This window comes from Heloderma suspectum, chromosome 12, assembly GCF_057233095.1.
Source record: "Heloderma suspectum isolate Gila_16-S chromosome 12, 16-S_ref, whole genome shotgun sequence".
In the NCBI taxonomy this organism is placed as follows: domain Eukaryota; kingdom Metazoa; phylum Chordata; class Lepidosauria; order Squamata; family Helodermatidae; genus Heloderma; species Heloderma suspectum.
The window spans coordinates 1,033,738-1,061,023 of NC_139469.1; the positions used below are offsets into that span (position 1 = coordinate 1,033,738).

At 56.6% G+C, this 27,286-nt stretch overlaps 1 protein-coding gene across 4 annotated transcripts; it reads right to left on the reverse strand.

The window, feature by feature from the left end:
* Positions 1-16: 16 nt before the first annotated feature.
* Positions 17-12,996, reverse strand: TFAP4 (transcription factor AP-4). Of its 4 annotated transcripts, none has more exons than XM_084817978.1 (7): positions 12,700-12,996; positions 8,192-8,357; positions 6,281-6,379; positions 5,731-5,901; positions 5,174-5,257; positions 3,541-3,699; positions 17-1,345 (listed from the first exon to the last, which is right to left on the reverse strand). In XM_084817978.1, exons 1-7 carry the CDS (start codon positions 12,786-12,788, stop codon positions 1,169-1,171), a joined length of 945 nt encoding a protein of 314 aa, XP_084674104.1. In that variant the 5' UTR covers positions 12,789-12,996; the 3' UTR covers positions 17-1,168. The 4 variants fall into 4 exon arrangements, with proteins under 4 accessions (XP_084674104.1, XP_084674103.1, XP_084674106.1 ...); XM_084817977.1 differs by having other exon boundaries at positions 5,120-5,257; positions 12,700-12,946; XM_084817979.1 differs by lacking the exon at positions 17-1,345 and adding an exon at positions 2,984-3,113 and having other exon boundaries at positions 5,120-5,257; positions 12,700-12,886.
* Positions 12,997-27,286: the final 14,290 nt, after the last annotated feature.

A 27,286-nucleotide genomic window follows, 5' to 3' on the forward strand; every position in this document is an offset into this window, starting at 1 on the left:
TCCCAGACAAAGCATCTAAAAAACAAAGTACAAACTTTATTTTGTTTCTTTACAAAGGCACAAGCCTCATTTTCCCACTTTCTTAACAAAATATAATAGCATCTCAATGAACACGAAGACCCAAAAACTGTAAAAAATAAAAAAGAAAAGAAAAAATACAAAAAAACAAACAAAAGAAATAACTGAGGAACAGCTGTGGCTGGGGAGGAACCTACCAAATACCAACAGGCCCTAAACAACACTGGCCGAGACCTCTAGCCAAAAGGGGGAGGTGGGGTGGGAAGAGGGGGGCAATGAAAAGCAACGATCACAGAACAGGAACGCAGGCATTCGTGACACGGCCAGACCCACGGAACAGACTAAGTGCTCAAAAGAAAAGGAGGGAACCACCCATGGAGGAGGAGCCAGGAGGGGCCACCCTGACCTCCGCCCACCCCTCCTGGATGATGCCTTCGCTAAGAAAGGGACGCCCCCTCCCAGACTACGGAAGAGGTCTGAAGCCCAAACCAGCCCCTGAGAATGGAGGGAAAGTCCATCGCCCCATGATAGAGGGGTCTTTTCTCTGGCCACAAGCACGTGTGGCAAAGCTCAGCAAGAGCGGCCAATGGCAACCGGAGGCCGTGAAGATGGGGGGTGGCAACGGGACACAAACTCTGCTAGCCAGCCCCCAACGTCTGGGCCTCTTGCCTCCACTAGGCGTAGCCCAGGAGCTGAGAATCACCCTTGCCTAGAGCACGGAAAGAGGCGCCATCTCCAAGCTAGCAGGGAAGAAATCCAATGCCCGGTGCTGGCCCATCCCAGAGAGTGCGAAGCCAGAGGAGCCAGAATGGGGCTGGGGGGGCGTTTGCCACACATTACTTTGTGAGGCCGCGGGCAATGTCTACGGACCCACAGAGGAAGTCCACACTTTGAGCCGAGGGCGATGACTTCCAGATCTGCCCACCCGCCTTGCACAGGCCTTCCACACTCTGCTCCCCACCTCCGCTCCAGCCCCGCTCGGCTTCTTTCGGCTTGTCCAGGCCCCAATGCTCCCGTTTTACAGTATTGGAAGGTCATAAAAGAGACCCAAATTTCATGGTATTTTGTAAAAATTTCAGCATATTTCCCTGAATCCCCCACCCACCCACCCACCCACCCACCCGCCTGCCCGCCCGCTGCCAGGCGGGGGTCAGGGCATCTCGGCCTTGCTGTGATCCATGGAATCGCTGTCTGCCGCCTCGGAGTCGGAGGCCGTGTCCGAGTGGGAAGGGTCCAGGCTGGCGCGGGTCACGATGACAGCGCGCCGGCGCTGCTCCTCCTCCTCCAGCAGCTGCTTCTCCTGCGTCCCCTCAATGTGCTGGATCGCCTGGCCGGGGGCGGGGAGAACGGCGTCAGACCCAGCCTGGGCACCCCCACGCACAAGACGGCACCCGCCGTGGGCTGCCTGCCCAGCATGCCTCTCAGGGTCAGGGGAGGCGGCTGCCCGTACAGCTGGGCCACTGGCGTCTCGAGGCAGCGGCCGGCTCTCCGGTGGAGAGAGGCTCCCTTCTCCTTGGCTGCCCCAAATCCTCTCAGTTGGAGAGGCAGGGTGGGCCCTGCTCTGCATGCCCAAGGCCCCCGGCTCAGCCCCCTCCTGCCCAGAGCCCTGGAGAGCCGCCGCTGCCAGTCAGGGCAGAGCCCATGCCCGTAGACAATGCCGGCCTAGAGGGACCAGTGCCTGACTACGAATAAAGCGCCGCCCTGTGCCCCTCCACACTCCCCATGGAAGGCCACACCAGCCTTCGCTCAACGGGGACCAGGCAGCGCAGCGCAGCGCAACCCGGGAGGTGCGGGGGTGGCCAAGGAGAGCACGGGCGTCCCCCTAACACCTCGCCGCTGCGCCAAGCTCCCACAGAGCCCCTTTCCTGGCTCCACCCCCAGCCCCTGGCAACACAGGGTGGGATCTGCCCCGCTGCCCGACTTGACAGAAGGGTGCCCAGGGCAGAGCACGGAAGGGCCTCCAACACACTGGGGGCACCAAGTTCTCTTTTCCCACACACACTAACAAAGAAGGGCTTGTGCCCTGGTCCTGAAGGGAGTATCTGGAGAGGGAGCCGCTTTTCCTCCCCGCGTTGTACGTTCTAAATGCAAGATCAAAGGTGATGCAGTGGCATTAGCGGAGGTGTCCAGAGCGCCACCCGGCCCAGGCTCTGGGTGACGTTCGGTTACTGGCACCCAAGGATGTGAAGCAGGGGCTCGGTCAAGTCCAGCCAACACGCAGGCTCGGCCTTGGCCCATCACAGCTTCTCGGGTCTCTCAGGGAGGGAGTGCCGGTCTTGGCCCAGGCGGTTTTGTCATTATTTCATTTATATCCCACCCTTTTTCCTCTTCCAAGGACCCCAAGGTGGCGCATGTGATCCTCCTCCTCTCCATTGTATCCTCACAACAACCCTGTGAGGTAGGTTGGGCTGAGAGTCAGTGACCGGCCCCATGTCACCCAGTGGGCTCCATGGCTGAGTGGGGACTCGAACCTGGATCAATTTCAGCTTCTGTACAAGGACCCATAATTCAACCACTCCTGAAGAAACATACCCAGACGACGTTAACAACTGCAGGGCAGTGGCTAAGGTTCCTTTCTGGACAAGAAGACAGAGAGTGGTGGCGACTGCAAGTCGCTCTGGGGTAAAGCCAACGATCTAGTTCCATTTCAACTGGTTTGAGGCCTGGTTTTGACAGGAACCGCCCTGTAGGATGCTCTTTGTCAAGAGAAAGGCAGGAGTGTGACCCTGCTGGTTCTCCTGGACTTCTCAGCGGCTTTCAGTACAGCAGGCCATGGTACCCTTCTGTCTGAGGTGGATGTGGGAGGCACTGCTTGGCCATGTTCTGCTCCTGCCTGGGTGGCCAGTTCCAGAACGTGGTGCTAGGAGGCTATTGCTCAACCCCTGGCGGTCATGCTTTGAGGTTCGGCAGAGTCTACCCTTTCCTCCCGTGCTGTTTAATATCGACATGAAGCAGCTGGGAGGTCACCCAGAGATTCAGTGTCAGCAGTATGTGGATGACAGACAGCTTCTTTCTTTCATCAGACACAGGCAGGGAGCGGCTGTCCTGAATCAGTGCTTGGGCAGTAACGGGATGGATGAGGGTGAACTAACAGACTGAAAACAGACACGACGGAGGTCCTGTTCAGCCTGTTATAGGCGGGGTCGCACTCCCCCCTAACGGGTCCAGTTCAGTCTGGGTGCTTATTGGCCCAGTGTTGCCATTGGAGACTCCAGTGACCCCTGTGACTCAAAGTGCCTCTCAGTGGCCTCGGCTGGTGTGCCAGTGGAGGCCTGACCGGGATGGAGACTACCTGGCCACAACGACCCATGCTCTGATAGCCCGCCGTGTGGACGATTGCAGCGTGCACCAGCCTGCTGCCCTCCAGACGTGTTAGGCTTTGGCTCGCGCCAGCCCCAGCTAGCAAGGCCAGTGGTCCGGAATGCCAGAAGCTGCCGTCCAACACAGCTGGAGGATGCCAGGCGGCGGGAGGCTGGGCTCCCTCAGCCCCCCGCTGCCCGGAAAGCCAGTGCCCCCCCTCACCTGAACGATCGTGTCCAGATTTTGCCTGGATGTAGAGATAGTGTTGATCACGGAAGAAGGGCCCATGGTTACCACAGTGACATGGTGAGGAGGTGGCGGTGCAGGCACAATCACGGTCGGGTGGCGGGTGGGCGCTGGAGGGCCATGCGCAGGCAAGAGCTGGATGGGAGAGAGAGGAGGCCCCCGTCATGAGGCTGCCTCACCACGCCCCTGCTGCGCTGTGGGGACAGGAGCTCTCAGGGCCAGGAAGCCCCTCGGGGGGCCTCAGACGGAGGGGAGTGCCCCAGAAGCGAGGAGCAGGCCCGGGCCTGAGGGGCAGCAGCACCCTTGGCCTGTGAGCCCCAGGCAGATGCGCCGCATCCTCTTCTCCCACAGTCATCCCAACCCCACAACGCCATGGACGGACTCTGGCGAGGAGGAGACCTGGGAGCCCCCCACATCGAGCACGTCCGCCTGCAACTCCCACATCTGTCCTGGAACAATTCTCTTTCCGGCAGCCATTTTCAATGCAGTTCGGCAGGTGTGCGCCACTCCAAAATGGCAGCCGAGCTGGGGAGGCGCATGCAGGCTTTGGTTTTGATGTGCAGGAGGAAAAGGCCAGTGGCTCGCAGGCCAAGCCCCGCAGGAGTCGCATGCTGCTGCCCTCCCCTGCCCCCCGCCCATTCCTGCCCCGCAGAGCTCCTCTGCTACTTGGACCCCAGCTGGAAAAAAGGGAGGGTGAAGCGGGGGCAGGGCCTGAGAGGCCGCTTGGGCAAAGGGGCTTTCCTTCAGGCTTCTCACCGGGGGACGGAACCACAGAGCTGATGCAACCATCAACCCCCATTCCAGACAGAAATTTGGGCACAGCACAGCCCCTGCTGCATGCCAAGCAGCCATTCCATGCGCACATCTAACCCAGCACCCATCATCGCCACAAAAGGGAACCGCCGTGAGGAGGAGCCCTTCTCTCGCGGCGCTCAGTGCCCCGAGCGCAGGAGCAGCACCCCGGGAGCTGCGAGCGCGCGCCAGCACAGAGCTGACCCGCAGGAGGGGGCATCTCCCGCAAGCCTCTCCTGTCCCATGTTCCTGGGGGCGGCTGTCCACGCCCCCTCGGTAACTGCCTGGGTGCCATGGACTTGCAGCGGCGCCACGGACGCTGCCGATGCCGGGTCAGCCACGTGCGCACGCGGCCCAGGACTTCCTCCCGCAGCAGGCGGCTGCTCCCGGGGCCCGGCGGAGGAGGGCCTCTCCTGGCGTGCTCTGTGGGGAAGGCTGCCTAGGGCCGCGGCCTGCGAGCAGGGCCTCTGCTGCTGTGCTGCAGCCCCCGCTCAGGGTTGCGCGCGCCAAGCCCTCTCCTTCTCCTGGGGGGCAGGAGGCATCGCTAGTGCCATGCCTTCTGCCCCGCTCGGCCCGAGGGAGCAGGGGCCACTGGCCTCCCCTGCCGGGGCTGCAAAATGGCAGCCCCCCTCGTTGGGCAGCACCTCCCAACCCTCTTGGATTCTGGTCCCTGCGAGTCTGACGGAGACTCCAGGGAAGGTCCGGCCAGGGGCCAGGCGGCATCGCAAGGGGGTTGGGCGGCAGGAGCGGGCTGCGCACTCACCTGGCTGCGGGCCTGCCGCTCGCGCCCAGCCTTCTCCTGGTGCAGCAGCCTCACCTGTTCCTGCTGTTGCTGGAGCTGCACCTGCTGCGCGATCACCTTCAGCTTCTCTGGGTACATGTGGGCCTCCAAAGAGCGCACCTGCCAGCCAGCCAGAGAAAGCCCCGGTCACTGTGGGGGGAAAGCAGTGCCCCCCCAATGGGCCTGGCGCTTTGTGCTGCACGCGGAGGCGATCCAGGCAAACGTTGCCTTATCCTTTGGGCCCTTTGCAGGGCAAACAACGCCTCTAACCCTACCCAGCCCCCGGCACTCTCTGCCCCTTCGGCATCCCAGGGCTCAACTTATTTGACAGCATCCTCACAGTGAAGAGGGAAACCTACAAGCATGCCCCAGGGAGCTTTCCTCTTCTCCTTGAAAACGGAGGGATTTGAAAGAGAGCCCCCCATGGCCCCTGGCCAGCTGTGGGGCCAAGGAGGTGGCTAATACAGCCCAAAATGAGCCCCCTTCTCCCACAGATGCAAGAGCAGACAGCCACACACACGCATGCACCCCCGCCTACAGAGAGCTCTTCCAGTCCTCCTCCAGCAGGCGCTCTGCACATTCTCTGGCCTCACCTGTTCCTCGAGCATCATCCGGACCGAGCGCTCCTTGTCCAGCTGCTGCCGGAGCTCAATCATCTCCCTGCGCAGGTCCTCGGCCTTTTCGTCCTCCCATATGTCTGGTGACCCAATGCCCTCATCTTTGTCCTCTGCTCTCCGTCGTTTCGGGGAGGAGCCACTGAACTCCTGCCAAGCAGACGCGGAGTCAGGCAGACAGCAAAGAAGCGGGAGCAGCTCTGCTCTCCAAGGAGCTGCAGGAAAGCCAAGCGCAGCCGAAAGGGCTGGATGGAGCGGGAGGGAGGCCACTGTGGGGGCAGGCCGCGGGCAGAGCTGCCCGTGGGGAAGAGAGCCCGGCTGCAGCCCGGCTAAGGCCGAGACGAGACAGTTCCCCAGCCCAACGGGACAGGCACAAGAAGCGCCCCAAACACCCCCGCCCCCCCACACTCCAGAGGCTCCTGGGCAAGCGACGAGTGCAGCGCCCTGTCTCTGTGGCAGAGGGTCCCCGCTTTCCCCCAGGAAACGCAGTGCGCCCACGCCGGAGAGGGCGGCTGGCTGTGGCCGTTACCTGGATGAACCGCTTGAGCTGCGCATTTTGCTGCAGGAGCCGCGTCTTCTCCTGCTCCAAGGAGAAGATGTACTCTGCTGTCTGCTGAAGAATTGCTGCCTGGAAAGCCGGGGGCGGGGGGGATGGCCGGGGGAGACACAAAAGGTTGGGTGGAAGGAGTCACGCGGAAAATCCACCTCGTCACACGCTGCTCCACACCCCCCACCCCCGCTCCAAAACAAGCCCTACCGCAGCCCTGCAAACAAACTCAAAGGAGACGAACGCTGGACAGAAGTCCCCCAGAGCCCCAAGGATGTGCTGTCTCCACCCTCCTTCGGGTCATTGGGCCAAACTGCTCCGCTCCTTCCTCTGCCGCAGAAGGCCGAGAGGGTTCGAATGGAAGATGAGCCCAGACGCCAGACCGGAGCAACAGCCTCTCCAGCCCAGCATCCTGTTTCCCACGGTGGCCGACCAGCTGCCCCAGTGGGAAATCCACAGCACCCTCCCGCCCACGTTCCCCAGTGACTGCTGCACCTGGGCAGGCTGCCTCTGATAGCGGAGGCAGCGCATGGCCACCAGGGCTGGTAGCCTCCTCCTCCAGGGATTTGTCCAATCCCCCTTTAAAGCCATCCAAGTTGGTGGCCATCACCACGTCTGGTGGTAGCGAGTTCCACAGCCGGACTCTGCGCTGTGTGAAGAAGTCCTGCCTGTGGCCTGTCCCGAATCTCCCACCAGTCAGCTTCATGGGAGGACCCCATGAGAGAGGGAGAAAAACGTCTCTCTATCCATGTTCTCCACACCAGGCATCGTTCTGCACATCTCTGTCGTGTCTCCTGTCACTCCCTTTTCTCCAAGTTAAACCGTCCCAGACATTGTAACTTTTCCTCATAGGGGACTTAGTCCAGCCCAATGATCATCTTAATTGCCCCTTTCTGCATTTTTTCAAACTCTACAACACCCGCTATGAGGTGCAGTGACCAAAACTGGACCCATTTTTCCCAGTCATTGTGCCACAGATGTGTATAGCCTTTTTTTTTTTTTACTGTGTTGGCAGTTGTGTTTTCAACTCCTTTTTTTAATGATCCCTACATGGAGCTGCCCTTTTCACGGCTGCCACATACCAGGCTGATGTTTCCATTGAGCTGCCCATCACCACTCCTCAATCTCTTTCCTGGTCAGTCACCACCAGCTCAGACTCCATCAGTGCCTATGTCACGTTAGGATTTGTTGCCCCACAACTGCTGGTCATCTCCCTGCACAACCACGTTTTACCGACTTCCACTGAACTGGATTTGCCAGTCCACCAGTTTGGAGAGATCTTTTTAGAGTTCTCCACAACCACAATTTCGTTTTAACCACCCTCCATAATTTGATCGTCAGCAAGCCTCACAGCTCATTCCTAGTTCCAGATTCCTTCTGAATAAGTTGGAAAGCATTGGTCCCAATACAGACTCCTGTGAGACCCCTCTGTTGACACCCCTCCATTGGGAGGATTTACCCTTTATTCCTCCTCTCTGCTTTCTGTTTTTTTACCAGTTACTGATCCATAAGAGGACCTCTCTTCCTATTCCAAGACTGTTATATTTATGTCTGACGTTAAGCTAAAGGAGAGTCCCGAGAGACAAAAGCCTCTGCTACGACGGGACCAGATGACAATGAAACACCGACTGGCCAAGATTAAAATTGTTAACCATCCAGGTCCCTTGTATTTGGTGCACCAAGGTATTCTGCTCACCCCCCATCCCCTCAACCACCAGCGAAGGGGCACTCATACCTGGCACAGCACAGAAGCGTCTGGAGCCTTTTCAGATGCAGCCTTCATGGTTCCAAATGCAAATCCCCCCAAACGGTGAGAACTAGTGCGCAGCTCAGGGAGGAAGTCGCTCTAGAATGCCTTTCTCGGACTCAGGCTGCTCGCTGCCTGCTTCTTACCTTGCTAAGCTTCTCCCCATCTGTGTGTGGGATGAGGGTTTTCAGAGACTGGAACCCCGCGTTGATGCTTTGCATGCGCCGCCTTTCATTGCTGTTGGCAATCTCCCTGCGTATGCGCCGCTCCTGGTCCCTTTGCGTCTCTGGGGTCAGTGGGATGTTGGCCAGGCTGCAAGGGACAAGGGCAGGTTAAATTGGGCCTCTAGCCAACGCTCAGGTCCCCCAAAGCTCCCCCTCCCCATGGAAACTGACTGGCCCTATTATCACCCTCAGCTGTGGCAACCAGCAACAAAGCAAGGCCAGTGACCCAGCTCTGGTTTCATGTCATGACCAGGGCCACAGCTCTGTGGTAGAGCCCCTGCTTTGCATGCCACAGGCCCTAGGTTCAATCCTAAGGTAAGGCTCAGGGTGGCCCCCTGGAGAGCAGCTACGGCCAGGCAACACAGGCGGTATGGAGCTAGATGCCCCAAAGGTCTGACTCAGCAAAGGCATGGGGCTGAACAGGCAGGCCAAGAGGCCGCTTGCCACCCCAGATAAATGCCCCATGGCCACTCTTTGGCCAACTGCCAGGATCAAAGCACAGAGAAAGTATCACTTGTGAACTTGGTGCGAAATGACAACGTGCGAGGCCCCCCGCTGGCCGTCCTCAGAAGCAGCACGCGCCCCGCTCTGCACTCATCAGAGCCCACATCTGGACTCAAGGGCTCTCGCAGAGGGCCATGCATCCCCTCCCCAGCAGGCCCTAACCCCAGAAGGCACCAGCTGGTGTGCCAGAGGCTGCCCACGAGGCTCTCGCTCAGCCTTCAGCTCAGCCTTCCAAGCCAATCCACAGTCTTGCCCAGCCACTCTTGCTGCAGCTCCAACCACAGTTTTGCCCAAAAGGCCCCCAAAGCAGCGCCAAAAAAAGGTTCAAGTAAAGGATGTCCCACCCTTAAATCTAAACAGTCCTACCTACAGGACTCTCACCTGGCTGCGCAGCACAAGACCCGCGCCGAGGCCTAGCAACAGAGTTTGCCCATCCCTGAATTCGAGGGGGCGGGAGGAGGCAAGGGAACTCTGGCCAAAGCCAGCCCAATGGGTGGCTGCGGACAGGGCTACAAGGGCAGCCCCACCCCCCAAGTTTCATATACACTATGCAGTGCAGTATTTAACTGGATCATCAGCTGAGCCTAGAGACAAACTGTAACTCTGTGAGAGGATTTTATGATTGCTTTATGTTATTGTGTTTGTTGTTGGCTGCCCTGTGCAGAGAAGTGGTGCACGCATATCCAATAAATAAGAGACAGACCACTGCTTGTAAAAGAGCCCAGAGTGATTTGAGAGAGGGGCTTCCCTTGGGGACGGAGGCACACACACGCTTCCCTTTTAGCCTGCTGCTGCTTTGGTCAAACAGGTTTTTGGAACAATACAAAAAACCTGCACAACCTGCTTTACTACAGGTCACAATGGGATGAAATGCTCTTGTCTGCCTCCAGCCAGAAATGAGGAGCCAAGATGAAATGCCCTCCAGAACACAAGGAAAATGGTTCTGGGAGGGCATTTGGATTTCCTGAGGAATTCCACCACTGTCACTGGAAGAGGAGGATAAAGGAGTGTGCATGGCAGGGAGGCCTGAGCCCCAAAGCACCTGGACTCCGGCTGGCACCCGCTCTGAAAATGATGCCCGCTTTTGCCAACCGATGAAAAAAAAACCAAATCCAAAGGACAGCAGCCCTCAAGAGGAAGCCCACAGGGAAGGAAGGAGCCCAGGCAGAGATGAACTGCATCCTAGAGTCATAAAGGAACTGGCAGAAGAACTCTCAGAACCGCTGTCTATTCTCTTTGAGAAATCATGGAGGACCGGGGAAGTGCCAGATGACTGGAGGAGGGCTAACGTTGTCCCTATCTTCAAAAAGGGTAAAAAGGAGGAACCTGGGAACTACAGACCAGTCAGTCTGACATCAATCCCTGGGAAAATTCTGGAGCAGATCATAAAGCAATCCATCTGGAAGCACCTTGACAACAATGCCGTGATTACTCGAAGCCAACATGGATTTGTCAAAAACAAGTCCTGCCAGACAAATCTGATCTCATTTTTTGATCAAGTCACCTCCCTTGTAGACCGTGGGAATGCTGTAGACATCATATACCTCGACTTCAGCAAAGCTTTCGACAAAGTGCCCCATGATATCCTGATGAGCAAACTAGCTCGAAGTGGGCTAGATGAAACAACGATCATGTGGATCCACAGTTGGCTACAGAATCGGACTCAAAGAGTGCTTATCAATGGGACCTTCTCAAGCTGGGGAGAGGTAACGAGTGGGGTACCGCAGGGCTCAGTCCTGGGCCCAGTGCTCTTCAATATTTTTATTAATGACTTGGAGGAGGAGGTGCAGGGAATGCTGATCAAATTTGCAGATGACACAAAATTGGGAGGGATAGCTAATACTTTGGAAGACAGAAACAAAATTCAAAGTGATCTGGATAGACTGGAGTGCTGGGCAGAAAACAACAGAATGGCATTTAATAGGGACAAATGCCAAGTTCTGCACCTAGGAAAAAGAAACCAAATGCACAGTTACAAGATGGGGGATACGTGGCTCAACCACACTACGAGCGAGAAGGATCTTGGAATTGTCGTCGATCACAAGCTGAATATGAGCCAACAATGTGATGTGGCTGCAAAAAAGGCAAATGCTATTTTGGGCTGCATTCATAGAAGCATCGCTTCCAAATCCCGGGAAGTACTAGTTCCCCTCTACTCAGCACTGGTTAGGCCTCATCTGGAGTACTGTGTCCAGTTCTGGGCACCACACTTTAAGAAGGATGCAGACAAGCTGGAGAGGGTTCAAAGGAGGGCAACAAAGATGATCAGGGGACTGGAAACAAAGCCCTATGAAGAGAGACTGAAAGAACTGGGCATGTTTAGCCTTGAGAAGAGGAGACTGAGGGGAGATATGATAGCACTCTTCAAGTACTTGAAAGGTTGTCACAGAGAAGAAGGCCAGGATCTCTTCTTGATCATCCCAGAGTGCAGGACACGGAATAATGGGCTCAAGTTACAGGAAGCCAGATTCCGACTGAACATCAGGAAAAACTTCCTGAGTGTCAGAGCAATACGGCAATGGAACCAATTACCTGGGGAGGTGGTGGGCTCTCCCACACTGGAGGCCTTCAAGACGAGGCTGGACAGCCATTTGTCAGGGATGCTCTGATTTGGATTCCTGCATTGAGCAGGGGGTTGGACTCGATGGCCTTGTAGGCCCCTTCCAACCCTACTATTCTATGATTCTATGTGCGGGGGGACGGGACCCCAAGCTTCCAGAGGGGCTGCCAACGCTGGGTGTGCAACAGATGAAGCTGCCCAAGAGGGAGTCAGGCCCTCCGTACGTCCGGGTGCAAGGACACCCGCCGGTGTGCAAGGAAGTGGGGCACTGCCACGGCCCCCCAGGAGGCCCTGCGCACATACCCCACCTGGACTACCTGCAGAGATGCCGGAGCTCAGCCCTGCCTGGGGGGCGCCCAGGCCTGAAACCAGGTGCAGAGAAAGCGGCCAGCCACTCAGTCCAGAGGGGCGTTCTTTTGTCTTGCTATTTCTTACTATGCAGCCTGGACTGATTCCTGGTGTGCAAACAGTTTCGGGAGCTCAGCTTAAGTGACCCTCGGCCCCCAGCTGCCAGGTTCTTATCCTCGCTGGGGATCCAAGGAAGGCGGGCGCTGTGTGGCGCGGCGATGGGCCCGACGCCCCCGAGGGCCCCAGCGTCTCGGCAGAGCTGGGGCCACCCGAGCCCCCAGGCGACCCAGCACGCCCCTCACGCCCCCCCGGGGCCCGAGCAGCCTCCGGACTCCCCTTCGCACAAAGGAGCGGCCCGGGGGCAGGCGGGCAGGCGCGCGCGAGAGAAGCCGCCGCGCAGCCCCGCGCGGCCTCCCCGCCGCCGCCGCCGCGGCCTCCGCCACGTGCGGCAGCGAGCGGGTGCGCGAGCCGGCAGCCTTTGTGCGCCGCGGCAGCGTGGCCCAGCCGAGCTCGCCGCACTACATGTCCCGGCAGCCCGCGGCGGGAAGGCCCGCCCCTTCGGAGGCTGCACAGTCACCGCCAGGCCCGGCCCGGCCCGGCCCAGCCGCCGCCGCCGCCGCGCTGGTCGTAAACACGCGGCCGGCGGGCGGGCAGCGCCGGAGGCGAGCGCGAGCGCGGCGCCGGCCGGGGGAGGCAGGGCGCGCGCCTCAGCGGCCGGGGAGGCGAGGCGGCACGGCCGCATCGTGCCCGCCGCCCGCCGCCGCCTCCCAGCCCGCGGCCGCTCTGCTCCGGCCGCGCGCCCCGGGCCGCCCCGCCAGCCCCGCCGGATCGGCTCCGGCGCGCGGGGCGGCGGGCGGCACCGCCGGGGCGCCCGCCCGCCCGCGGCTGCGCCCGCAGGCACACGCACGTGCTCCCGCCCGCCGCCCCGGGCCCCGGGCGCCCTCCCGGGACGCGCGCCGCCCGCCGCCGCCGCCGCGCCGGCCGCCCGGGGCTCCCGGCCCTCGCCGCCGCGACCCACCTGCACAGCCCGCCGATCACCTCCTTCTCGGATTTCCTGAAGTGCTGCAGCGACGGCACCTTCTGCGCGGGCACCATGAAGTACTCCATGCCCGGCCGGGCGGGGCGCCGCCGGCGGGGATCGGGGCCGGGAGCGTGCGAGCGCGAGGCGGCGGGGGGGCAGGCGCGTGTCCGTCCGTCCCTGTCCGTCCGCCCCTCCGTGCGGCTCCGGCTCGCGAGTGTGCGCGCGCGTGTGCGCGCGCGCGTGTCTCCTCAAGGCGGGAAACAGCTGGTGCGAGCGCAGCGCTCCCTCCCCGCCGGCGCCGCCTCCGCCAGCCGCGGCCCATGTAAACAAAGGACTATTTGCCGCGGCCCCCGCCGCCCGCCGCCGGGCCCCCGCGCCCCCGGCCCGCGCGCGCCCCGGCCGCCCCCGCCGCCCGCGCCTCCTGGCCCCCGCGCTGCCCCACGGCCCGCCCGGCCCGCCGCTGCCTGCGCCACGACGGGGTGATGCGGCCCATCAGCTGACGGCTTGGCACGGCGGAGCGGAGCGGGGCTGGAGCGCGCGGGGGAGGGGCGCGCGGGCGGCCCCGCGGGGCGGGAGCGGGGCGGGTGGTCCGCGGCCGCCCCTCCAGCGCCGCCGCCCCGAGCCCGCGCACGTGCTGGGGCGCAGCAGCGGCGCTCGCATCGCCCAGCACGCGCCCGCAGCCGGCCAGCCCCGCGCGCTCGCCTCCCTGCCCCGATGCCGCGCAGTCCTCGCCCCGAGAGCGGCGGGAGGCGCCGAAGCCTCCTGCTCGCTTCGCTGGGTCCCCGGGAAAGAGGCCCGGCCTCGCGGGAGGGCCAGGCGCCGCCCCCGCCCCGCGCGCCGGCCTTGCCCAGGAGCCGCCGCCGGCCGGGCGTGGGGGGAGCGGGCTCCGGCGCGCCATGCCCGGGCCTCGCGCCCGCGACACGTTTCCCCGGAACGCTGCCCGGCAGTGGAGCTGCGTTCCTCTCGTCTCCTCGCCCGGCAACGGGCTTCGTCCGAGCCCTCAGCGGCCGCGCCCGGGCGCTGAATGCGGGGCGCGCGGAGAGCTCGGGCCGGTGGTCCTGAGCTTGGCCTCGGCGGCCAGTGCACCAAGGCGCCCGTGCTCCGGGGTCTCGGTCCCCGCAGCCGCTCCGCAGAGAGAGCCCCTGCGTGGGGAGCAGAACTGGCGGGGCGGGAGGATTCGGGCGGACCACCCGGCCCCCGCCCGCCCGCTCTCGTCGCCTTCTGCGGGGAGGGAAAGGGGCGCCGTCGCCTCCGGCCGGCCAAGACCTCTGCGGCCTGAAGCGGGCCGGCGAACGGGCCCCCAGCCGGGAAGGCCCAAGGCGAGCGCGTCGGTTTGGCCTGGCTGAATAACCCTGAGCGCCTCTCCCCCGCCCTGCCAGTAAAAATACGGTAACAATATTGATTGATTTGCGGATGTTTATGAATCGCATTAAAAAGAATTTCTGCTCTGCTGCTCCTGAGGTGTGTGTGTGTGTAATTGTAATGGTGTGTTCATGTTTTTGTAGTATTGTGAGCCGCCTTATGAGGGCAGTGTGCCCTGAAAGGCAGGTTAAAAATCTCGTAGATGATAATATTTGTTACGTTTATACCCCACCTTTTCCTCCAAAGAGCCCAAGGTGGTGTACATGATCCTCTGTTTTATCCTCACAACAACCCTGTGAAGTAGGTTAGGCTGAAAATCAACGACCAGCCCAAAGTCACTCAGTGAGCCTTCTGGCTGAGTGGGGACTTGAGCCGGGATTTCCCCAGTCCTCATCCAACACTCTAACCACCACACCACACTGGCTCTTAAATACTATAAAGAAATAATGCAGTTCCACGTCGCTGCAGCACTTCAGGAAATCCGAGAAGGAGGTGATCGTGGAGTTCCAGAGAGTGGGTGCTGAAGGCCCTGTTCTGAGCTGTCAAGGGCTTGTCTCCCCAAATCTTGGGCACCACAACGTGGGCATCCCCTGATGAGTGCAGTAACCGAACGGCAGGTGGGGGGCTGGGCAATCTCCGCGGTATCCTGGCCCTGAGTTGACGGGCTCAGGAAGCAGGTCCAAAACCGCAAGCCTGCCCTGGCGGCACAGAGGCAGCCAGCGCTGTTCCCTCAGCATAGGTGTCAATGCTGGCGATGAGCTGCTCCCGTCGCCAGCCTGGCTGTGCCTCTGCACCAGCTGCAGCTTCCAGACCAACCTAAAAGCATCAGCCTTATAATACATAACCCCTTGCTGCCCTTTTATGACACCCCAAATCGCCTGCCTGAGGCTGCCACTTCACTGGGCCTCATGAAAGGGCCAGCTCTGGATGGGGGTGACGAGCGGCTCTGGACTATTTTCACCAGCGAACTCGGCCAGTTTGGGGGCTCACTTCTCCAGTTGCCTCCCATTTCTGCTGGCTTTTCCTGCATGTAAACTGGGGGGGGGGGTCTTGTGCATAAATGTCTGTGCAAGGGGATGTGATTTCTCCCCCCTTCCCCAGGCTGTCTTCTTAGGACGGCCTGTCGCTCTGGCAGAAGAGAACCTGTGTTGCCTGGAGAACCAGGGCCCAGTTCAATCCCTGGCGCTGTGTCTCCACTTAAAGGGGCTTGGGTGGCCTGCATTTCTGGGAAAGGCCTCTCTGCCTGGGGAGATGTTGGGGAGCCGCAGAGACAGATATGCCAAAGGGCTTACTCTGCGGAAGGCTGCTTTGCCCGTGATTCTCCTGTGCCAAACAACTCAGGAGACGATGTTCAGGAGATGATGCTTAACCTTCCTGCCGATTTGGGGAGCTCTCTTTTGCACCCTGGCCGGCAGGGCTGCCTGGCTGCAGTCCAAAGCTGCACTTGCCTGCCAGGGGTCTGCCATCACAAAACCCAGCAGGGCCAAGGATGTGGCCACTTTGGGCCCAGCCCAGGGACTGACTCACCTTCGGTGACCTTGGGGGTTGGACTCGATGGCCTTGTAGGCCCCTTCCAACCCTACTACTATTCTATGGCCACTCATGGTCTTCAGGGGCTCCTGGGCTTTGTCAAGCATATCTGGGGTCACATCAGCCTCTGGCCTTTCCTCTGTCTGCAGCTCTGATGGGAGGGAGGGAAGGGAGCTTCCTGGAAGGCCCTTTCCTTCTTTGCCCCAACGGCCACAGCTGTAACTGCCAGGCAAGGCTGAAGGCTCATGCTTCGTCCCCTCCCACGCCAGGCCAGCACGCCAGCCAGAAGGCCTGCTCACGTCCTGGCTGTGGGCTTCCCATGGGCCGCAGCTGGCCACTGCAAGGAGAGGAAGGTGGACAGAGAAGCTGTTGCTCCAATCCAGCAGGGCCACCCTAGGCGACGGAGTCAGAGGGACCTGCGGTGCCACAATTCAGTGGCACCTCTGTGGCTGCCCGTGCCCAGAGGCAGCACAGGCACCATGAAAGCCTGCGAGGCTCTGCACAAAGGCTGCGGCTGTTCTCTGCGGGTTGCCTTACTCCCACAAACTGCTCTGGCCGGCAAGGCTCCAATTTTGTCCCGCAGCAGACAGGCAGGAGAGGTGGGGTGGATGCACTGTCTCTGGGTCAGGATTTGGCAACCCAGTGGAATGGAGCTCCATCCTTGTACAGCTGGCAGAGGGAGAATTGGAGCCTTCCTCCACTTCCTGCTATGTCTTGCTGTGACTTCACTTTTGTCCAGTGCTCAGCTTCTACTCCCAAAGAGTGCCGAGGAGAGAAGGGCACTCGTCGGGAGCCACGTGTGCGCTCTCGTGCTCTCCCATTGTATTACTTGCTGTGTTCCAGGATCTGCAAGGAGGGCGAGGAGGACGAAGAGCAGGCGCTCTCCAAAAATCACCCGAGAACTAGGATGTGAGTTGCCCCCTGTGTCTCCTGCAGGCCTCGGAAGGTTGCCGGGGGATTTGGTGTGCGCGGTTGCCCACGCAGCAACGTGAGAGCCACGCGTCACAGCCTCGCTCTGAGGTCGCCAATGGGCCTCTCCCCCGCTCTGGTTGTCCGGGCTCTTTCCCTGGGGTCCTGGGGTTCAGCACCGGATTTGCTGGAGGTTGGGGATGGTGCCAGCAGCACACCCTTGGATCGAGGCCTCGGCCCATCAGCTGCTCCTGGACAGGTCAGACAACCTGTGAGAGCCTGTGGCACCTTGAAGACCAACAGATTTGTCTCCTCTCAGGTGCCACAAGCTTGCTGCTGCTGCTGCCGCCACAGGCTGAGGCTCAGAATCTCTCCCTGCTGCTGGGAGAGCCAGTGGGCTCTTCCCCCTGGTCTCCTTCCTCTCAGTTCCCTCCTCTGCAGCTGACAGGGAGGAGCTCGGCTGAGCCCAGCTGCAAGGAAGGAGGCTGGGGGAATTGCCCATGAAGGTGTGGCTCCCTTTCACCTCCAGTCCCGCTTCGTGGAAAGGGTGGTGAGGGGCCAGCGGAGAGAGACATCACAGACAGCAGTGCAGCATTTGACACCCCCCCGAAACATTCTGAAATTAGGAACTATTCCCCCCCCCCAATGGCTCATCTGCCCTTTTGTGTTGTCTTTCTCTTTGCATTCTTTTCTGACTGGCTTGTTCAAGCTTTGTTGCAATCAGATTTTCTCATGAGCACATGATTCCCAGGGCTTTAAGAAGGAACATTCCCAACTATTTCTGGTGCTAGCAATGACCTAAGTACTGGTTTCCCTCATCAGGATGATACCCATGCGGCATGTGACTGGATGCATTACAGCCAAGGGCCGCAACACCTGGCCATATGCATCCCTCAGCTGGTTTGCCCACTCTAAGCTGTGGCTTTGCATGCCCAGCACCTCACCGAAGGTCCAGCCAATCGACTTGCTCCACAGCCCGCTTTCTTTCAGGGCTGTGTGAGCAGGACAGGCTTTCAAGGAGCAAGGGAGCTCATTGCTGGGTTGCCCGTGCAAAGTGACGGGGACCTGCACTGTCCGCCAGTGATGCAGTGGGGCCTGGGCTCTCGAGGATGCAGCACTGGCACTTTTTAATGAACAGGGACAAGGGCATCCTCTGCCACCCCCTCAGGCTTCCCGGTCCCCTCGGAGCTTAGCTGCAGTTCTCAGAGTAGCTGGGGAGAAAGGGATTTTCCCAGCAACAACAAATTGTTCTCTGCTATGATGCAAAGTATTTTGGGGCGGCCTGGCCTGGGCAGTGAAGACCCATTTGATTTATGAAAGACCTGCTCCTAGCAGATGAGCCCCCTTGCAACTGGTTTCTCTAGATCTTTGGGACTTCCCTGGGGTCATGGCTCTAGGGATGTCAAGATGACTGCCTGCACTTCAGAACATCCCACAACACCCCTGCTGTTAGTACAAGCTGATGAAATGAGCTGCATAATTCCAGGGGTGGGCAGAGGAGGGGCTGGATCGGAGGAGGGGCCAAGTTACTTGGCCTGCTCTACACACACACACATACCATCCCCATTCCCCGGGACTGGGACTCCACCTTGAACCAGTGCAACATAGAACACAGGCAATATGAGCAATGGGCAGGAACATGAAACCATAGCCAGTATGGAGTAGTGGTTACAGTGTTGGGTGGGGGAGGCCATGAGCCATGAAGCTCACTGGGTGACTTTGGGCCAGTCACTGACTCCCAGCCTAACCTACCTCACATGACTGTTGTGAGGATAAAATGGAGAGAAGGAAGGCTATGCACACCAAAAAGGTGGGATATAAATGTAATAATAAAAGCAGCCATGTCACCACTGGTCTTCATGGTAGACCCGCATGTGCCTTCTGTTTAGACAAACTTTACTGAACAGAGCCCCTCTGATGCTCTTCAACGTTCTGTTCAGCTGCCCACAACATATTAAAAAGGGACTGCTGCCTCTTCAGCCTTTTACCCCAAAGATGGCCAGGTTACCCCAACATCCTGCCTGATAAGGCAAACATTTGCTCTGCAATTATGATAAACCAAAGAAACTTTATTATGGACTGTTATGACAACAGACAGTGGGTACGGATGGAGGAGCTATGTGCTGCAAGAACCGGGAAGGGCAGAACCCAGTGTGTTTGTGTGTCCTGTTTTAGGTAACTTCATGGGAATCATTCAGAATTAGCCCTGGTTGTATTTGCATAGCCCCATTCTGAGTTCTCCCCTTCATGGATCACTGCCTTGTTGTGGCGAAGGGGCTTGCGTAACTCAGTGAAGCCATAAGCTATGCCGTGCAGGGCCACCCAAGACGGACAGGTCATGGCAGAGAGTTCTGACAAAATGTGGTCCACTGGAGAAGGAAATGGCAACCCACTCCAGTATTCTTGCCAAGAAAACCCCATGGAACGTATCACAAGGCTAAAAGAGATGACGCCGGAAGATGAGCCCCTCAGGTCGGAAGGTGTCCAATATGCTACTGGGGAAGAGCAGAAGGTATTTCCAAGTAGCGCCAGAAAGAGTGAAGTGGCTGGGCCAAAGCCGAAAGGACACTCAGCTGTGGATGTGTCTGGTGGTGAAAAGAAAATCCGATGCTGTAAAGAACAATATTGTTTAGGAACCTGGAATGTCAGATCAATGAATCAAGGTAAGCTGGAGGTGGTCAAACATGAGATGGCAAGAATCTTGGGAATCAGCGAACTAAAATGGACAGGCATGGGCGAATTTAATTCAGGTGACCATCATATCTACTATTGTGGGCAAGAATCCCTTAGAAGAAATGGACTAGCACTCATAGTCAACAAAAGGGTGGGAAAAGCAGTACTGGGGTACAATCTTAAAAATGATAGAATGATCTCAGTACGAATCCAAGGCAAACCATTCAACATCACAGTAATTCAAGTCTATGCCCCAACCACTGAGGCTGAAGAAGCTGAGGTTGATCGGTTCTATGAAGACCTACAACACCTTCTAGAACTAACACCAAAAAAAAATGTCCTCTTCATCATAGGGGATTGGAATGCTAAAGTAGGAAGTCAAGAAATCACCGGGATAACAGGCAAGCATGGCCTTGGTGTACAAAATGAAGCAGGACAAAAGCTAATAGAGTTTTGCCAAGAGAACATGCTGATCATAGCAAACACTCTTTTCCAACAGCACAAGAGGTGACTCTACACATGGACATCACCAGATGGTCAATATCGAAATCAGATTGATTATGTTCTTTGCAGCCAAAGATGGAGAAGCTCCATACAGTCAGTAAAAACAAGACCTGGAGCTGACTGTGGCTCAGATCATGAGTTGCTTCTTGCAAAATTTCGGCTTAAATTGAAGAATGTCGGGAAAACCACTAAACCGTTCAGGTATGACCTAAATCATATCCCTGATGAATATACAGTGGAGGTGAGGAATAGATTTCAGGGATTAGACCTGATAGACAGAGTGCCTGAGGAACTATGGACAGTGGTCCGTAACATTGTTCAGGAGGCAGCAACGAAATCCATCCCAAAGAAAAAGAAATGCAAGAAAGCCAAGTGGCTGTCTGATGAGGCTTTACAAGTAGCTCACGAAAGAAGGGAAGCGAAAAGCAAGGGAGAAAGGGGAAGATATACCCAACTGAATGCAGAGTTCCAGAGAATAGCAAGGAGAGACAAGAAGGCCTTCTTCAATGAACAATGCAAAGAAATGGAGGAAAACAACAGAATGGGAAAGACTAGAGATCTCTTCAAGAAAATTGGAGATCTCAAGGGAACGTTTTGTGCAAAGACGGGCATGATAAAGGACAAAGAAGGCAGGGACCTAACAGAAGCAGATGAGATTAAGAAGAGGTGGCAAGAATACACAGAAGAACTATACAGGAAAGATCTGAATGTCCCTGATAGCCATGATAGTGCGGTCACTGAACTTGAGCCGGACATCCTCGAGAGTGAAGTCAAGTGGGCCTTAGGAAGCATTAGTAACAACAAAGCTAGCGGAGATGACAGTATTCCAGCCGAGCTATTTAAAATCCTAAAAGATGATGCTGTTAAAGTGCTGCACTTAATATGCCAACAAATCTGGAACACTCAACAGTGGCCGCAAGACTGGAAAAGGTCAGTTTACATTCCAATTCCAAAGAAGGGCAACGCCAAAGAGTGTTCAAACTACCGCACAATTGCGCTCATTTCACATGCCAGCAAGGTGATGCTCAAAATCCTACAAGCTAGGCTTCAGCAGTATGCGAACCGAGAACTACCGGAAGTACAAGCTGGGTTTAGAAGAGGCAGAGGAACTAGAGATCAAATCGCCAACATTCGTTGCATCATGGAGAAAGCAAGAGAATTCCAGAAAAACGTCTATTTCTGCTTCATTGACTACGCTAAAGCCTTTGACGGTGTGGATCACAACAAACTGTGGCAAATTCTGAAAGTGATGGGAGTACCAGACCACCTTACCTGTCTCCTGAGAAACCTGTACGAGGGTCAAGAAGCAACAGTAAGAACCAGACATGGAACAACCGATTGGTTCAAAATTGGGAAAGGAGTACGACAAGGCTGCATATTGTCACCCTGCTTATTTAACTTATATGCAGAGTACATCATGAGAAATGCCGGGTTGGATGAATCAGAGGTCGGAATTAAGATTGCCGGGAGAATTATCAACAACCTCCGATATGCAGACGATACCACCCTAATGGCAGAAAGCGAAGAGGATCTAAAGAGCCTCTTGTTGAGGGTGAAAGAGGAGAGTGCAAAAGCTGGTTTGAAACGCAACATTAAAAAAACTAAGATCATGGCATCTGGCCCCATCACTTCCTGGCATATAGAAGGGGAAGAAATGGAAGCAGTGACAGATTTTACTTTCTTGGGCTCCAAGATCACCGCAGACGGTGACTGTAGCCATGAAATTAAAAGACGCTTGCTCCTTGGGAGGAAAGCTATGGCCAACCTAGACAGCAAAGTAAGAAGCAGAGACATCACCTTGCCGACAAAGGTCCGTCTAATCAAAGCTATGGTTTTCCCAGTAGTAATGTATGGCTGTGAGAGCTGGACTATAAGGAAGGCTGAGCGCCGAAGAATTGATGCTTTCGAACTGTGGTGCTGGAGAAGACTCTTACGAGTGCCCTGGACTGCAAGGAGGAAAAAATCAGTCAATCCTAAAGGAAATCAACCCTGAGTGCTCATTGGAAGGACAGATAATGAAGCTGAAGCTCCAATATTTTGGCCACCTAATGCGAAGAGAAAACTCCCTGGAAAAGACCCTGATGCTGGGAAAGACTGAAGGCAAAAGGAGAAGGGGACGGCAGAGGATGAGATGGCTAGATAGCATCACCGATGCAATGAATATGGACTTGAGCACGCTCCGGGAGAGAGCGCAGGACAGGAAGGCCTGGCGTGCTATGGTCCATGGGGTCACGAAGAGTCGGACACGACTGAACGACTGAACAACAACAAATTCTGGGTTCTTTCTCCTGCTCATGCTGGAGTATGAGGCTAGAACATGACAAACCTTGGCAGGGCCAGCCCAAAATGTTTTGTTGCCTGAGACAAAACAGCAAAAATGGCACTTGCCCCCCCGCCCAACTCTTGACAGGGTGCGGAGCACCCAAGTTACTTTGGCACTTGAGGGAGAAAATGCCAAGCAGCAAAAATACTGCCGCCCCCAGCAGTAAAAATACATTAATAAATGTTAAAAGTAACAGCTGTTGGAGGGACTTGGGCCATGAGTCACTTAACTTGAACTTGAAGGGCTAATACGTACCTGAGTGAGGTGGGAGGGGATCTCCAGGAGGTCGTATTGCCTTCTTCCCTCTCCTCTCCTGTGCCTTTCCCTACTTCCTCCTGCAAGGAATGCTGGCCATGGGGCTGACCTCAGCCAGCTTACCTCGAGATGTAAGCCTGTTATATCTCCAGTCAAGTCTGCTCCTAACCCGCCACTCGAGTGGGTTTTGTCTACATCCATGGCTACCGCCATCCCTGCCACGAGGGGCAGCTGCCAGCTCCCTGGGGCCGCAGGCTCTGGCGTCATCCATCGGCCAGAGCAGCACTGGGAGGCTGCACTCTCTGCCTCCGTCGTCATGGCGAGTGGGAGGCCAAGCTGGCCCCACACCTCAGCCGTAGGAGGAACAGCGGCAAGGGGCTCGTTTCGCCCTCCCCTGCCGGAAAGAACACCTGCAAGAACTTTGAGCCTAAGAACTGGCGCCCGAGTTCTGCTTTTCTCCTCCTCCCTCCCAACCCCTTTTCCTTTTGTGTCCTGTCTTTTGGATAGTCAGCCTGACTGAGGGCAGGGACTGTCTTATTATTAATCTGTATAAGCAGCTCGCTCTGGGAGCCTTTTTTGGCTGAAGAGCAGGGTTAAAAGGCTGTACATCCATTAATAAGAGTTAACTAAGACAGACAGGTCAATTCCTGAAGGTTCTGTCTCACTTTCCCAACATTCTGCCACACCCTAGTGTGACCAAAAGGTGGCATGGGTGGGGCTACATGCAGATGAAGATGTGGGGCTCTGGAGGCAGCTGGCTGGATTCTCAATGGCTGAGGTCTCTGGAGGTCATAGGTCGCAGCCTTCTGGGGCACCGTGCCTCTCCTCCACACCATCAGACATGGGGGTGAATGGCCTTCTGCTGACCATGGGATGAAGCGCTGGAGTTTTGCTTCTCTTAAAATGAGTCTTTTCAGGTTCTTGGGTCTCTGTGCCGAAGACTTTTCCTAACAAGAATGGCTCCCTTTTCACAGAGCAGTGAAAAGGAAGCAACATCCATGCAAAGGATGTATTGAAGCCATTTCATCTTGACAGGAGGACCAACCAAAAGGGCCAAAGGGCAGCAGCAAGGGGCAAACCTTCTGGATGGGGTACAACAAGCAGCATGGAGCTGCACTACCACCATGGCAAGAGGGGGCAGCAGGGTGGTGGCCCCTTGCTCTCCCTTGCTCCAAGGTACAAGCAATGCCATGTGGGGGAATCAAAGCTCCTGTTCTTTCCCCTACTGCCACATTCTAGCTCTGGAGCTCCACCACAGGCAAAGGACATGGCTTTGGGGACCAGCCATTTGTGTTTTTATCCCCCAGGTCAGGGGTGCGTGTGAAAGAGAGGCCAAATTACCCCTGGCAGTGGCCTCCATGATCCATCCAGACATAATGGGGTGTCCAAGATTAGAGAGCCACCCTGAGCAGGAGACAAGCAGCAGACACCCACCCCTGCCCTGAAACAGAGAAAGCCAGGCCAGGACAGCAGGGTGGGATGGCACAGAGGCAGCGAAGTTATTCCTGGCTGTACCCTGGCCTCCTAGGGCCAGAAGCAGAACGACTTCAGGTCCCGGGGCAGTTTCCCCTCCCTTTGGGACCCAGGCTGGCCACCCACTGCCTTGCCGCATTTCTCCCCCACCCCCAAGGGTCAGCAGGGCAGAGTCTCCAAAGCAGCTTGCAGGAGGAGGGAGAGGCAAGCAACGGAGCTCAGAGCCTGCCCCAGCGGGGCTGCCCCCCTTCCACCAGCTGCCCTGTGGAAGGGACCCTGACAATTAATTTTTTAATTTTTAAATGTGTTACTATTGCTTGCTGTGATTTTATTATGTTTATGTTACTTGGAAAGCGCCTTGGTAAACTTTGTATCCTGAAACACGTAATGCAAATAACTGCAATTTCTAAAAAGGCAGATGCCTTTGCTCCCCCTAGTGGCTACACATGCACTGCAGCCCCCCAGCGACTGAGTCGGGGTGCCGTGGGGGGCGGGGGGAGGTGGCGAGCCCCTTTCCTGGGTGAAGCTCTCACGGAGCACCTGTTCTTTTCAAAGGGGGTTGCATAGGAGAACCTTTGTGCCACATAGGCCAGATCTGTCCAGCTCCTACACACTCTACCAGCCATTACAGTGCCCCAAATCCCCCTGGCAGCCTCCCCACCTCCACCTGGTGGGTCCTGCCCTGGCAACATTCAGCCAGTGTGGCGGAGTCCACAGAATGTTGGACTCGGGTCAGGGAGACACAGGTTCAACCCCCACTCAGCCATGGAACTCCAGGGGTGACCTTGGACCAGTCAGGATAGCCTACCTCACAGGGTTGTTGTAGGGACAAAGTGGGATAGCCTCATGTACACTGCCCTGGACCTCTGTGGCAGAAGGGCAGGGTACTCAAAAGCCCTTAGACAGTCAGAGTAATGATCCAATAAGGGAGACAGATTCATTTAAGATGTGAAGTCTTTTATTGCAAATTTAGCCTGTTCCGACACAAAAGCTCAGAGCAGGGAAGACAGATTTAAAAGTAAGTTGTTAATGACCTGTTAAATCCCTCCCGCCTCCCCACCCATAGAAGCCCGTCCACCCAGCCACCCGCCCACCCACCCAAATACCCGCCCTTGGCTTCAGGCTTTGCCCAGTCTCCTGGAGGAAGGGGGTGCTCTACAGCTGCAGGGCCCTCCTCGCTGAACAGGTCACCCAAGTGGTTGCTGAGCTGGGTGTGTGTGAGGCATGCTTTTAGTGGGTGCCAGTGAGGCAGTGCTGTGCAATACGAGGGGTGCAGCCCAAGCCCCTTGCACTGCTGCAGAGAGGGGGTGCCGGCACGTCACGCTCCAACAGCACACAGAATGCGGGGGGGGGGGCGGCTCCTGAGCACCTGTTGCAAGGAGTCCTGGGGCGTGCCCCTCAGCTCATGGGCACAGCGAGAAAAGTGCCTTGGCCCAGCGCTGGCTATGGGCAGCCCCTGTGAGAAGCGGGGGCTGCCCCACATATTCCGTGTGCATGCATTTCCCTGGTTTGGCACACAAAGGCAGATCTCCAGAGGGCGCTCTCGGCCAGCCTCAAAGATCATCAGGGATCATGGGACACCAGGAGGCGAGAGAAGACTCTCTGTCTGGGACCCTTAACCTGAAGAGGCTCTCATGCGAAGGCTCCAGGGAGGTGGGTGGAAACCTGTGTGCTCCCAGGACGATGGAATACCCCCAGATGCCTGCCCTGTATGGGTGGTTTTGCTTCTGTGCAGGAAGCAATAAGCAATTAATGCTCCATGGCACCCAACAGTTATAAAGTAGCTCACCCTTCCAAAAAACCCCCTCTGCTATGTACAGTGCAGCATTTAATGCAAAATAGTAGGAAAACATGGCTTCCTGGCACATAATATTGAAATGTGTACTTTACAAATATAGGAGGAAGACACGTGGCAACTCTCTGAGCGCAAGGAACCGCAGTAACAAAGCATCAGCACACAATCAAGTTAAGCAACCGTGTGAGTTAAGCAACAGGGCAAGGAGGCCGGGGCAGTTGACTCTTCCCTGCCTTCTCCTAGTAAGTAACTATAAATAAATAAATAAATAAATAAATAAATAAATATTCCCCACCTTCTCCTAGTAATCTTCTTAGATTTCCAGGTGAACAAACCCAATAATAACAATAAAAAAATTATAATGGCAGAAAACCAGCAGGCGTGTGCTGGCTATCCAGTGTACTGCAGCGAGTGCCACAGGTGTGGCTGTCTGTCTGCTGGACAGAGGTCGTGGGCATGTGCTTGATGTCATGAGCTCCTGGCCCTCAGGGAGCAAGTGTGTTCCCTTGAAGTCATGGCTGCTGACCTGGAGAAGCTGAGAGAAGTTGGTGGATGAGACCTTCAGCGACCTCACAGCAGTGTCCCAATCCCTGGTTGGCAGCGCCTCTGCTGTCACAGAGAAGGGGGTCTCAGGGAAGGAGGGCGTCATTCTGGAAATGATCCCTTAGAAGGGACTGATTCCCTGGGAGAAGAAAAAACATCCCGCCATGCTGAGGATGTGGCTCCACAGGGAGTGAGGCTTGTGGCAGTGCGAGATTCGATCATTACACACATAGACAGCTAGACTTGTGATGGGCATGAAGACCACACAGAAAATTGCCTGGCTGGTGTGAAGCTTGCGGGTATCATGTGTCATCTAGATAGCTCTGCAGGCAGTGGTGGGGTGGGGTGGAGTCGGTGGCCGTGGTTCAATGACATGGGGATATGTACTTGTGAGGTCCTGGAAGCCACATTTAGGTTTCTAGGTAGGAGGTTGAAATCCAGGGCTGTCAAGGCAGCATTCTTTGAAATGCTACCTGTTCCATGTGCAGGGCCGGCTAGATAGGCAAAGCTGAGTGGTCTCGATGTGTGGGTGAGACAGTGCTGTCAGGAGGATAAATATATGTTTAGTTCCAGCAGTCTGGTTCCATTCTGGTTCAAGAGGAGCCTGTCCCTCTTGTACAGTTCCAACTTATCCCAAAATGTTCCCCAGTGCCTAACATATCCCTAGGATCAGCCTCTGTACCAGGGGACTGGAGAATGGCCAATGTAACACCAATTTTTTTTTAAGGGATCCAGGGGGATCCGGGAAATTACAGGACAGTTAGCTTAACGTCTGTTCTGGGTAAATTGGTTGAAGGAATTATTAAAGATAAAATTAGTAAGTATAAAGAAGGACAAGCCCTGCTGAAAAAGAATCAACATGGCTTCCGCAAAGGCAAGTCCTGTCTCACTAACCTTTTGGAGTTCTTTGAGAGTGTCAATAAACATGTGGACAGGGGTGATCCAGTAAGCATTGTTTACTTGGACTTCCAAAAGGGTTTTGACAAGACTCCTCACCAAAGACTCCTGAGCAAATTTACCAGTGAGAGGTCCTCTTATGGATCAGTAACTGGCTAAAGAACAGAAAGGAGAGAGTAGGAATAAATGGTACATTCGACCAATGGAGAATTTAGAGTTCCATAGGGATCTGTATTGGGACCAATGTTTTCCAGCTTGTTCATAATTGATTTGGAATTAGGAGTGAGCCAAGTTTGCTGATGACACCAAATTATTTAGGG

Coding starts and splice junctions, on each gene's coding strand:
- TFAP4 (XM_084817977.1), bottom strand. CDS start 12,788: ATGGAGTACTTCATGGTGCCCGCGCAGAAGGTGCCGTCGCTGCAGCAC. Junction 3,700..5,119: donor AGCGGCAGGCCCGCAGCCAG/GTGAGTGCGCAG, acceptor TCTCCCATCCAG/CTCTTGCCTGCGCATGGCCC. Junction 1,346..3,540: donor ATCTGGACACGATCGTTCAG/GTGAGGGGGGGC, acceptor GCCCCCGGCCAG/GCGATCCAGCACATTGAGGG.